Source organism: Cenococcum geophilum, assembly GCF_001692895.1.
Source record: "Cenococcum geophilum 1.58 unplaced genomic scaffold K441scaffold_2, whole genome shotgun sequence".
Classification (NCBI taxonomy): domain Eukaryota; kingdom Fungi; phylum Ascomycota; class Dothideomycetes; order Gloniales; family Gloniaceae; genus Cenococcum; species Cenococcum geophilum.
The window spans coordinates 4,911,893-4,925,005 of record NW_027137560.1 but is presented as its reverse complement, the minus strand read 5'-3'; the positions used below and the strand labels follow the sequence as shown (position 1 = coordinate 4,925,005).

General features: G+C 39.2%; 1 protein-coding gene across 1 annotated transcript; it reads left to right on the top strand.

Annotated features, from left to right (window-relative positions):
• Nucleotides 1-860: 860 nt before the first annotated feature.
• Nucleotides 861-5,050, top strand: K441DRAFT_692390 (uncharacterized protein; the record flags this gene model as incomplete). Its single annotated transcript, XM_067652568.1, has 4 exons — nt 861-1,345; nt 1,399-2,556; nt 2,767-3,824; nt 3,917-5,050. 4 exons carry the CDS (start codon nt 861-863, stop codon nt 4,675-4,677), a joined length of 3,462 nt encoding a protein of 1,153 aa, XP_067510093.1. The 3' UTR covers nt 4,678-5,050.
• Between the last annotated feature and the right edge of the window lie 8,063 nt (nt 5,051-13,113).

The window sequence follows — 13,113 nt, the reverse complement described above, 5'->3', positions numbered from 1 at the left end:
ATTGTGATGTTAAGGTGTTTTGGTGGGGCTTGCTAATAAAATTGCGCTAGCTGGGGTGCCTGTAGCATGCTAACCCAAGCAAAAGCGCCAAAAGCGCCCAATACGAAAAGTGACTTTTGCCACACGAAGGGATAGACCTCACCCATATGCTAATAAAAATAAGGTTTAGGGCATTGCTGTATATAAACTTTAGTATATTTCTATCTATTTACTCGCTCGCAGAGATATATTCCAAATATGTATGTGTATTGTATTAGGGGGTGTAGGCCCAAGAAGAGGGTAATCTCGCCTCAGCCTGCTTGCATAGTAGGTTCCCTACTGTTAAGCAGTAGTAGATAATTACACACTCATTGCCCCCCTTAGGCCTACCGCAAGCCTAAAAGGCTGCAAAACTATCTATAGGGTGGAGGGTGGGAAAGCGAAAAGCCGAAAGGCTAATTGTGATAGATATTAATGTTGCTGTTCAGAGGAGGCGTGACTTTGCTTTGAATAGACATCTTTATATATTAAAAGCTTCAATATTTTTCAATCAATTCAATTCAATTAGGACCTCTAGATTGAATGCGATGCCAAACCCGCGAGCTCTTAGTTGATTGAATTGATTGAGTCTTGGCATTCAATTCAATTCAATATTAAAGCCTCGTTGAATGATTTGCAAGCCTGAAAAGGAGTGCAATGTGTATTAAAAACCACTGCATTTTGCACTTAAATTTAGCTCTACATGCACCAAAAATCCGCCCAATATGCATCAATTTTAGATGCATATTACAGAGCGTAGGGTTCGCGTGTAACTTCTAAGCCTTGTGGCGCTATCAGCATTGGGTATAGCTCGAGGCCAGCTGAAACTCCAGGCAGATATCATGAGGTCTGCATACCGGGCCCACTCACCTTCCAAGTCATCATTATATCGCGATCAAATGGCAGACCCCCTATCTATCTTGGGAGGTTTGGTAGGAGTCGTCGCTACTGGCGCTCAGCTTTCCTTATCTCTCTATGAAATCTCTAATCGTATTGTTCATGCACCTAAAGAGGTCGCCGAGCTGGCAAGCGAAATGTCTTTGCTGTCATCAACACTCGGAAACTTGGGAGAAGTGCTGCGAGAAGGAAAGGGCCTCTATAAACATCGCATGATATCAAATACCAAGAATATGCTATCTCGCATCAAAGACGTTCATCGCGACATTCGCAAGATGACCAAGGATGCGAAAGGCTTAAGACGGCTGGGATGGGTGTTCCGATCTGTCAAGGCGAAAGCACTTCTGGCCAAAATAGATAGCTTAAAGTTGACTTTGAGTCTCACGTTGGCTACGATGCAGTTGGCGCTTCGACAAAAGAAAATCCTTGAGTAGGCTGAGTATTCTAGCCTTGCAGAACCTTTGTATGCTAACACTTCCATAGCAAGAAATACGACGCTTCCCAAGCAGCGATAGAAGAAAACCAATTCCGAAAACTTGCCGAGAGCCTTGTCGAAGCTAATCGACAGTCATTTCAAAAGCTTCAAGAAGAATTGGATGCTACTAAAGGCATTAAACCTAAGATTCCTTCCGTGCGCATCGACCCACTTGCTCCGGACTCAAATCCATACACGCGCAGCAATCTAATCAATTCAGGGCTAAAGGACAATGCTATCCATCATTGGGTCAGCTCCGATGATGATACGATTGCTGCTGAAGTTAATGAACCTAAGATTCCTTCCGTGCGTATCAATCCACTTGCTCCAGACCCAAACCCACACGAGCACAGCAATCCAGTCAATTCTAAGCCCAGATACAATGCCGTCCATCGTTGGGCCGGCTCCAAAGACGACACAGCAACTTGGCTGTATCGTCTGGTTTTCTCCGAAGATATTCCTCCGCGACCACATTCACGCCTTCAGCAGAAGGGGCTTTCGACGAGTACCCAACGACCAAAATCCTCAGCACAACATGCACAGGTCCCAAAAAGTCCAAATACTGATCCTCTAATTCTTCATACCCCCAACCGACTCTTACTTGAGCAAGCGCCTCCGATTGAACCGTATGTTTGGGAAGCCAAGCCGAAGGGGAACTCAGGCTCTAGCATGTCCTCCAGCATTGAAGACCAGAAGACCGATCCTATCGATATCGTAGGTCAAAAGCACGACACACTACATGGTAAATCCATCGATACCGCCGAGAGTGATGCCGCCGCAATCCCTGCTTTGCCGGAAAGCGATACTGAAAAGTCTTCCTCTGATAAACTTCTCGACGAGGATCCTGACGATCAACTGCCGGAGTATGCACATTCGGGAAACGAACCTGCAAAAGTAGTTGAACGCTTACTCTTGGAATGGACAACCTTACCCACCCCAGCCATCAAAGCCACCTCCAAATCCGCTCAGCCGGCGAGTGAGGATAAATCACTATTCGACAAAGCCATTATCAGATATAGCCGAGACGAGAAAAAGCTACTAGCGCCGCCCAACCAATCAGTTCCCCACACTATCAGACAGACGAATGGTCGGGAAATCCCCCAAGAAAGTAGCCCCCCAACAATTACTATTCATAATGCCGAAAACAGATCAGAGTCCGAATGGGCGTATGTTTCGTCCGATGATGACGTAACATGGGCTTCTCGCAATGGATATGAGCCTGCCCTACCCCGTCCTATTGAGCCATTGATGTCATTTCAATCAGAGGACCCCTTTAGCTATCCCTATCCTCGCCCTCCTCCGTTACCGCCACGTCCACGTTCATTCGATGCGCCTTCTTCAAACACCCGTTAAGAGGAAATACCTAAGCGCACAAGCTCGCCTTCTCTGAAAGAACCATTTGGGCGTCAGAGGGATTCTGCGACATACTTTTCGGACGATGACCACCCCTCGTATGGTATAAGGACAGGCAGAAATCGCCGCAGGAGAGACAGGGATTTTAGAAGAGGATGGGATAGCAGAGGATGGGATGAAGTAGACGAAGAAACAGATTCTGAATCGGCGGAGAATCGACATGTCCAACGAGTTATTCGACGTGTAAAAAAAGCCTTCGACGATAGCCGATCTATGGTAAAGATTATGGATATACAGCGTTCTGTCGCCGAATCTGATTTGAATCAAACTACTCTGAGCTTGGATTCAGACAATGTCAAATCAGTCAAATTCAGGGCATTGGCGGAACGCACCATAAGATTTTTGGAACACCCGTTGGATGACGTCCCTGGGCTAGAAGCTAGCACGGAAACGATTTGCTTCATGTTGCAGAATGCTGTGGCTCGAAATGGAGAGCTTACGGGGGACCTGGCCCGTGCAAAAATTAAGCAAGAGCTTATACGTTCTAAGATGGATGAGAAGGCAGAGTTTACCTTAGAACTACAGAAGGCGAAAGACACCCTTGAAAAGGAGAAGGAAACACTTGAACACTCTGTAATGGAGCTCGGGAGGAGCCAAGAGGAGCGCGAGTACTCATGGGCCCACCAAGACATGAAACATACCGCAGAACTAAAAAACTTGCAGCAGAAGTTGGAAAGCAGACCATCCAAAGGCAAAATATTGAATATATTCTCTCCCGCGCCCAGAGATGTAACCAGCCAAGAAGCTTCTCCTATTCTCCTTCTTCCGTCTCGTCTCAACCCCTCGTATCCAACTCAATCCGCTGTTACTAATGTTTCAAAAGCAAGCATTAATACGGCCTTTTACAAGAACAAGGATAGATCAATAGTGCTTGAGCTTGATGATGAACAAAAGCGGTGGGATCTTTCAAATCACATTCTCGGGACCCTGGCTTGGGAGCCTTCGGTGGTTTCGTCAACCAGTGAACTCTACCTCTCTCTGAAGCACAATGGATGGAATCCAACTTACGTCAGAGCCACTGGTAGGATACCTTTTTCTTTCTTTTCTCTGGTTCACTTTCTTTCCTTTTACCCCCCGACTTTTCAAACGTATATGTTTACCAATCCATACCAGAAGACGGAGAGACCATCTACATGGGCGAAAATCCCGTTCACATCAACTTCGCGAATCCGAACTATATACCTCAGCTTCCATCAGTCGACTTGGAGGTCCCGAGTGGCTGGGTCGCCATCGGCGAAGAATGGGTGGAAAGCGAAGCGCTTAAGATATTAGGCTTCGAAGGTCATCTAAATCATGAACTAGCTACCACTTCTGGATTGTATATTCTCGATGGCCCCCTAACAGCGAACGACATAGAAACTCTCGTGGCTACTTCACTCTTCCTTCGCGAACACCGCATGCGCAAACAATCCCGCATTCTGCAAACCAACACGTCCGATACCGGGTTCTCGACATCTCCCATGCCTTCGCCACTCGCATCCACCCCAACAACACCAACAAATTACATCGACACCAACACTGACCCCAACCGCTCAGCCTCTTCCTTCTTGCGGGACAGCGAAGCCCGATTAAGACCTCCAGAGCGCGCCACGAGATCCTCCAGATCTTCTTCTTTCTCCCAAGATACCGAAGGTCGATTAAGACCCCCAGAACTCCACACGAGGTCACCCGTATCCAAATCCCACAGCGGATCCAAGTCCTCCGATGAGTCAAGAAAGAGTGGAAGACGTCATTCGGATAGCGAGAGAAGGCGGCGTGCGGGGAGTGAGAATGGAAAGGAGAGGCCAAGGACCGCAGCGACTGAGGAGAGAAGAAAAGGGCATCATCGGAGTCATCGGAGGGCGAAGTCGGGCTTGAGAGATTTGGAGACGTGAGGCAGGGGATGAGAGTAGGAGGTTATTGGGTAGTGAGGGGCTGTTGAACGGACGATCAGGAATGAGACTCTGTCTTATTGAATGTGGCTCTAGAGCCTCTATATATACATAAGGAAGGGGTAGTAGACTATGTCGTTGAACGAGTCGTTGACCGAGTCGCTGACCGAGACAGTGGTAGGACGGCGGTAAGAAAATCCGATTCAGTTCGACACCCCCCCTAGCTGCACAGTGCCTTCTGGGCTCAGGGTTGCAAATCATTCAACGAGACTTCAATATTAAGTTGAGTTGGGTGACAAGACTCAATCAATTCAACCAACTGAGAGTTCGCTGGCTTGGCAATTCAATTAATTTGGAGGCTCCGATTAAGTTGAGCCGATTAAAGAATATTAAAGCTTTAATATTATATAGAAAATATTACTAGAGTTTATATAGAGTAATGCTCTAAACCTTATCTTTCTTAGTCTCGCCCGCCAAAAATAGTTTACCCGAGTATCACCCGTTGTTTATATCGTTATATTGCCGCCCGAGCCTTTATAGGTAAAAGTCTTACTTCTAATTCTATAATATTAGTTCTACTACTACTATAGCTTCTAACGCGTTAGATAATGGCTAAATAAATACCTTAGCCCTTTCTACCGCTTATTTTAATCCTATTGTACCTACTGACCTCTAGCGCGCCTTAGATTATAGTATAATTAGCAATACTAATGCGTTAACTACTAAATTCTAACTAGAAGATTATATAGGAATTAACTAGACGCGTCTTCTTAGCTACTATATTCCTTATTTAATAACGGGCAAACGTTACGGGCCTATATAGCAGTATGGATATAATATTAAGCATAGTAAATTAGGTAAGCGGTACTAGGTATATAAGCTCTGCTATAAAAAGGCTTATATATAATACCTATATTTAGACACTAGTACTGTGACGGCTCGTATAAATGCCTCTGAACCGAAGCTTGTGGATTGCTATCTAGTAAAGATACTAAGCTAAGGAGAAGAAGAAGAAGAAGAATCGTTCAGGGGCAGCAGGTAGATATGTCGCGAGGGCCGCCAAGGCGCTAGTGGTAAGCGAGCCAATAGCGATTTTCCATCCCGGGGATGGAAAATCCTGATTGGTTGAATCTGGCAGGTAACGCGCCTTAGCACCGTCACAAGTACTGCAAATTATTTTAGGCATATGCTAAATAAATATAATATTAGTAACTCTAATGCAGAGAAAGTAAAGTAAGGACGGTTAGTTTTTAAATAGCCGTAACTTTAAGCCAATAAGCTAGAGGATTAAGGCTAAATAAATACTATTATCCAAAGCCTCTATCCAGATTAATTTACTTAGCTTTTAATGCGATAGGTTATACGCGATAATATTCTATTTTATAAGCTTAAAGGCAGTATATTATATAATTTTATAGGGTATACTAATTAAGCTATTCTAAACCGTACGCCCCCTACTGTAAGGCATATTGCATAGGTGTATGGTAGGGAGTAGGCAAGCCGAGCATAATTTATAAGGAGAGTCGATAGAAGAGGACGATATGGTAAAGAGTATGGCAATAGCCTCGTACGAAGAGAGAGAGAGAGACGAACCAATGAGGAGGGAAAGGGCTATAAGCCCGAGGTGCTTATAAGGAGGTGCCAAGCCTAGCCTTCGGCTAGGCCTTGGCTACCCCTAAGCGGCCCTTAGGTAATGCACCTAAGTAAGGGTTAAAATAACCCTTACACCTACCTTCTTATTTAATAATAAGAGAATTAATACTTGCTAAGTTTAATTAATATAAGGAAGTAATTACTGCTCTAAAGTATATATATTTTATACAAATTAAAAGGGAGCTCTTGCTACACCTGGCCTAAAAAGACTAAAACCAACCAAAAGAACCCTAAAAGACACCTAGAGGATCCCCCTGAGATGCATGCATCGTAAGGAAGGCACACGTTAAACGACGGTGGTTCGTACTCGCGCGCGTCCACTAGACCTACGCCTAGTAATAGCCCTCTATAATAAGAACGGGCGAATACCATACTATAAAGCGGGAAAACCTTTATTAAGAAGGTATCTAATAAAATATAAAGCCTATTTGTAACGGGACTAGCCTAGTTACAGTAGGAATGTCTTGGTAAAACACTCGATAGATAAATTCCGACGCTTTGACCAAATTTTACTAGCTTAATCGACTTCTACTAAAGTCCGTCGAAGACCGCGTGCGTATATGCGCACGCATCGACCACCAAGCCCCTGACTATTTAATTATATAATTCTCTTATTATTCCCTTCTCTTCTTTACGCAATGTCTTGTTCTCTATAAGAGCTATATACCCTTAGATTTAGATAAAATTTATATCGTTCCTTTAAATCTTCCCCGAAGTCTCTACGCGCCCTTATATTACGTTGCGTTAATATAACCACTATTAAAATAGCAAACGACCTTAAATCCCACGCGTTAACCACGAGCATTATAACCCTAGTTAGGGAATAGTTAACTACAATATAAGAGGCCTTTATAGATGCCTTAGCTCAGCAGCGGGCTGCACTAGAAACCTAGCATTAACAATTAATAGAAGCACTCCGCGAAGAACTCCGTAACGTCTAAACACTTACGTTAAAGACCCCAATACCGCCTATAAACGAAATTAATATAACTATATCTAAGCCTAGCCCCTTAAACGCGAACCCTAAACCAGTGATAGTAACTTAACTTATAACTGTAACGAATTTAATACCCGCTATGAAATCCAAAAAGCTCCCTAATCCTTTAATATTTAATAGAAAATAAAATAACCTACGTCCCTTTATAACTAAGCTCCGTCTTAAACTTTTAACGAACTATAACCGATACCCTACTAAAGCTAGCAAGGTTAGCTACAGAATATCTCGTTTAAGTAAAGACGCTATACGTACTATGGATCTATTCTTCCGTAACGGCACCTTTATTAATTTTAAAACCTTTATCTCTCTGCTAGAATAAACGTATAATAACGCCAGCCGCGAATATACAGCTATTACTAAACTTAAAAACCTACGACAACGGAACCGAGACTTCACTAGCTTCTTTTCGGAATTTTTAGGCCTTATTAGTGAACTAGATTAAAATAAAGCCGCTAGAGTTACTGCCCTTTAATAAGCTATTTTAGATAAAATTAGAGCCTAGTTAGTAGGTAGAGAACTATTAAAAAACCTATCTAAATTTGCTATAATATATTAACAAATTAATAAGAACCTTTAATATAATAAACAAACTTGTTCTTTAAAGCTAACTATACCTTACGTTTAGAACTTTATAAACCTAGTATATACCCTAAAGCGTAATCCGTCTCTAAAACTTAAAAGCCCTATATATAACCCTATGGACCTTAACGCCACTTAATCCTATACACCCTTAGGAACTAACAAATAAAGAATATAAGCCGTAAATAGAGAATGTTTTAAATATAGAAAAAAGGAATATATTTAAAGGGATTGCTAAACTTACTCTTTTAAAAAGGTCCGCCGTAGCTCCTCTTAGTCCTTAAGTCGCGCTTATTCTACGAATTATACTTATTTTATAAATTATACTCAGTCGCTATAAAGCATCTTACCTTCGGTTAATTTAGAAAACGAATTATCCTAAGGCTAAGTCGCGCCTTAAGATAAGAAGTAGAAGAGTATAAGTATTTAGGCTCTTCTAGCGCTAATATATAACACAACTCCCTTAATATACTTGGCGAAATTTAAATACTTAGAAAATGGAAGGAAGTACAAATCCTTATAAATAGCGGAGCTATTAGTATGGGCTTTATTAATATAAACTACACGAAAACTTAACGCTTAAATTTAAAGAAACTTAATAAGCCCTAAGGCCTACAAGGCTTTAATAGTAAGCCTTTAATATACGGCGAACTAACGCACTACGCTCTTATAAAGATGTAGATAGGCAAATACCTTAAATACGTTTCCCTATTTATAATACCCTTAAAGCATTATAAGGTAATACTTAGATATAGATAGCTAAAACAACACAACCCTTTAATTAGCTGGGTTAAAGAAATACTAAAATTCCATACAACTTACTGCCGAAGTTATTGCTTAAAATATTACTTACCCTATAAATATACACACGACTATTTAAATTTAATATAATATAAATTACCCTTACCACAAACCACAAACTAATATAAAAAAGTTATAACTATTAATCGCGGTAAAGAATGCGAAGATAATATATTAAAACCCTTTAAAATTCGTATAATACAAGCCGCACCTTTTTATTTGTTAGTAAAAAAACGAGATTATAAGATCTTTACTATAATATTAAAAGATATTAAAAAGGCGTTAGAACTAAAGTAATATATTAACCCCCAACCTCTTATACCTAAAGAATATTATAATTTAATTAATACGTTTAAGAAACGATTTGTAAACTAACTACCTCCGCATTAAGATAAGCACGATTTTAAGATAGAACTTAAACCTAGTATAACGCTAAAGTTCGGCCTATTATACGGTATGTCATAAGAAGAGCTACTAGTAATATAATAATACCTTAAAGAGCACCTAGAGAAAGGATTTATTCGCCTTAGTTAATTACTATTCGCCTTACCTATACTATTTATTAAGAAACCTAAAGGAGGCTTAAGGTTTTATGTTAATTATTAAGCCCTAAATACAATTATAATTTAAAACTGTTGGGAATAAAGGCAAATGGTCACTATATAAGGCATATTGCCGTCACGTGTAGCAAGTTGCCGTTACGTGCGGCAAGTTGCCATCACGTGCCGCCGCGGCACTAGCGTGGTGAGGAACCTTAAGTTCCTTACCCCTTTCTTTAAGAAGAATACAGAACAATTATTATACTATCTACAAACCGTAGCTACGTGATATCCCCCTTATATAACTAATACTGATTAGTAGTTAACTTTATAGTTATGCCATAGAATAGCTAGGTATTTACCAAGAAGAGACAAGCTACTGTACTAGTACTACTTATACTAAGGGAAGCTGTCTTTTAAGGTTAGAACTGGTCCTAAACCTTAAATAGAACTCTTCTATAAATCTAAGGATTTAAAGGCCAGAACTAGTCCTAAGCCTTCCCTAGATTATAGATTCTTGCGTCTATTACGCAGAATAATACGCTTTACGAGTCTTTGCAATTTAAGGCTAGAACTAGTCCTAAGCCTTATAATCGCAAATATATGTCACAAACGCGTACTAAACGACAATCCCTATACTACTAATATTCCCTTCCTTTAAAGATATAACTATAGCCACTCTAAACGACTAGAGAGACTCCTTACTACTAGGGGTAGCTATATACGCGAAACTTATTAATAAAGATTGGGACGTATTTACCTTTAATGTAATAACCTATACCGTAAAACAAGTTAACGGCTTTCTCTTATACTATATTCTATTTTACTAAGATAGCTACTATACCGATTTATAGTTATAGGAATACTTTAGGGAGGATTTTATAGCATGGACCGCCGACACCTAGGCACTTAGTAATATTAATATTATTTAGGATTTTTAAGACTCCCTCTAAAGGAATAGGGTATACGTTGCTGAGGATAGTAACCCAATTGCTAGTAATATTTACGCCGTTTTTACTAGTATAGAAGAACTAGTATAGACGGAAGCTAAGATTATACGTTAACTACGGAAACCTAAAACTAACCTATATTCTTTGGAAGGCAACTTTAATTTAGAATAAAACCCCTAGAATGCTACTCTCTTACCTAAAGGTGCTCTCCTACCTAGAGGTACTCTTTTTCTACCTCTACTACCTCTAATTTCTCTATTCCAGCCAACTAATAAGCCTCTATTTTAAGAAGTTATAAATCTAATAAAGGTATATTTAGATAAAGAGAAAAAGTTTAGAGGAAAATTATATGACATACTTAGAGCAAAACTATAGGTCTTTTATAACTGCTATAACAAGGTTAGAATTTAACGCCACTAGTTTTATTATACTTTCTCTGTTATATTAAAGGGACGGGCAGTAACGTTCTATTACGACTATATTATAGGTAAAAACTATAGCTTTAATATAATGCTTTAGCTTACTAGAGCCTACTTTAAAACTAATAAGAACCGCTAACTCTATATATCTAAATAGCGGGAGACTATATTCTAGAAAGTTATCGCTTTTAACCCAATAATAACTCGCCTAGAGTGCCTTTAACTACTCTTTAATAAACTTTAGAAAATCTAATATGGACTTACTAAAACTTACTAAAATAAGAATAGCCTAAGGGACTAGGTTATCTTAGTATGCTATAGCATTTTTAAGTGTAACTTAGCGCTATATAAACCTATAGATACGTTTAAAGGAGTATATACCGAGCTACGCTCCGCCGTAGGTACTATAATATAAATATAAGAATCTTAACAGCTCTATACCGAAAGCCCTACCTAACTAAGCGTTCCTAACTAATATAATTATAACTAAACTAATTAAATATATAGCGGCCGTGGTAGAGAATATGGTAAAGGGTATAATTAATGTTAACTATAAGGTAATTATGGAGGTCCTTATAAAGGTTTATTTTAAAGTAATCGCTAGAAGAAGTGCTATGTTTATAAGAAGCTAAATTACTAGTTAACTAGACACTCCCTTAATAAGCGAAAAGAGGCATATAATAAGTTCCGTTAAAGTATAAGAAATGTTAGAAATTATAAGGTTACTGCGGCCTACTTTTAAAGCTTCCTAGTTTAATATAAAGGCGTAGAAGACCTTAAAGGTGAGGTTAATAAGACTGAATAGCTCCTTATAGATATAGAAATTGAGGACTACTTACCTAACTAATACTTTACTAAGTATGGTGAGGTAAATAGCATATAAACCGTCGCTGTTCTTAATAACCAATCTATACTTTATTTTATTATAAAGTCAGATATCTTTAACAAGCTAAAGGAGAGCTCCGCGTTTTTCTTTAATAATAGATACCTGGCGAACGTCTTCTATAGTATTATGCCGGATACTAGAGCCGCAGGAGTATCTATAGTAGGAGAACCTTAAGTTTAAGCCCTTTAGCAGCTTAATAGCTCTATTTAGATTAACTATTTAACGGCAGGCTAATATATAATTCGTTTTAACAAAGGTACTGCGATCTTTCTTAGCACAATTAGGGTTTAAACCCCCTTAGGGTATATTACTTTTCACGTTGTTCCTATAAATACCCTATTTTTATTTTACATTAGAGATATAGATAAACTGGGCGTTAAGCTTAATAACCTTGAGAATATGCTTGTGTAAGGAGATAATTGGGTACCTATTATACGTAAATGGGGTTACCCTTAGCTACTCTTTTAATAACTAGAAAAGAGTATTGCTTAGAGCTATTTAACTAAGTTAGAGTTACGCCAACTATACTATCGTTTTAGTTACCTATTAGTTTACCAATTACTTAGGGTTCTTTAGTAAGTAGGCTATAAAGTTAAGGTTAAGGTAATTAAGCATCTTATAAAATACTGCTACCACTACTAAATAAACTAGAGGTCCCCTGGCCGATTTAAGTTTACCCTTAAAGATAACTACGACTTTAACTTCTATATTATTGTTAACGTTATATACCTTAGCGGCAAGCTAGTACTCTAAGTTATTAACTTTTTAACCTCCTTCTAAGCCGCATGATTCTTAAAGGATATGTTTACTAGGAACGTATAAGATACCCTTTAGTTATATTAAATTAATATCTACCTAGGACCCCCTAATTAAATCATCTATGATATAGAAAAGAACTTCTTATTTATAGAGTTCCGATAATAAATAAAGGTAATAGCAATTAAGGTTAAGGAAGTCCCTATTAAGGCATATAATAGTATTAAAAAAGTAGAGCGATATTACGCGCTATTATGCCATGTATATAAGATTATCTCTTTAGAACTAAAGGACGCTAGTAAAGAACTTACCTTGCAAATAGCTGTTAAAGCTATTAACGATTTCGCTGGCCTAGATAGACTTATACCTATATTACTAGTCTTTAGCGCCTACCTATAAATAACTAACGATTCTCTACTATCTCCCTCTGTTGTGTAATAAGCTAAGGTAATTTATAAGGCAATAAAGGAGGTATAACGTCTTTATGCTATACGCTAGGTTAATAACGTACTAGGAATAAGAAATGGCCTAAATACCTTAACTGCGCTTAATCTGCCACTCTAGTCTAAAGTACGCGTATGGCGTAAAAGGGGAGGATAGTTAGGCCCATATTAACTTATTATAATTAATAGTTAAACTTGCACTATTTAGATGCCTTACGGACCTACCTAATTCCGTTTAACTGTTATTAAGCCTTACTATAAAAATAATAATTCTAAGCCTTTATAGGATGCCCTAGAAGATGCCCTAAAAGAGAACCACAATTAACATGCTCTAGAAGGCGACTATAATCCTAATATAATTGTAGTAGATACGCCATAACTATAACGCGGTAGAGGTGGCCCGAAGGGATTACGAA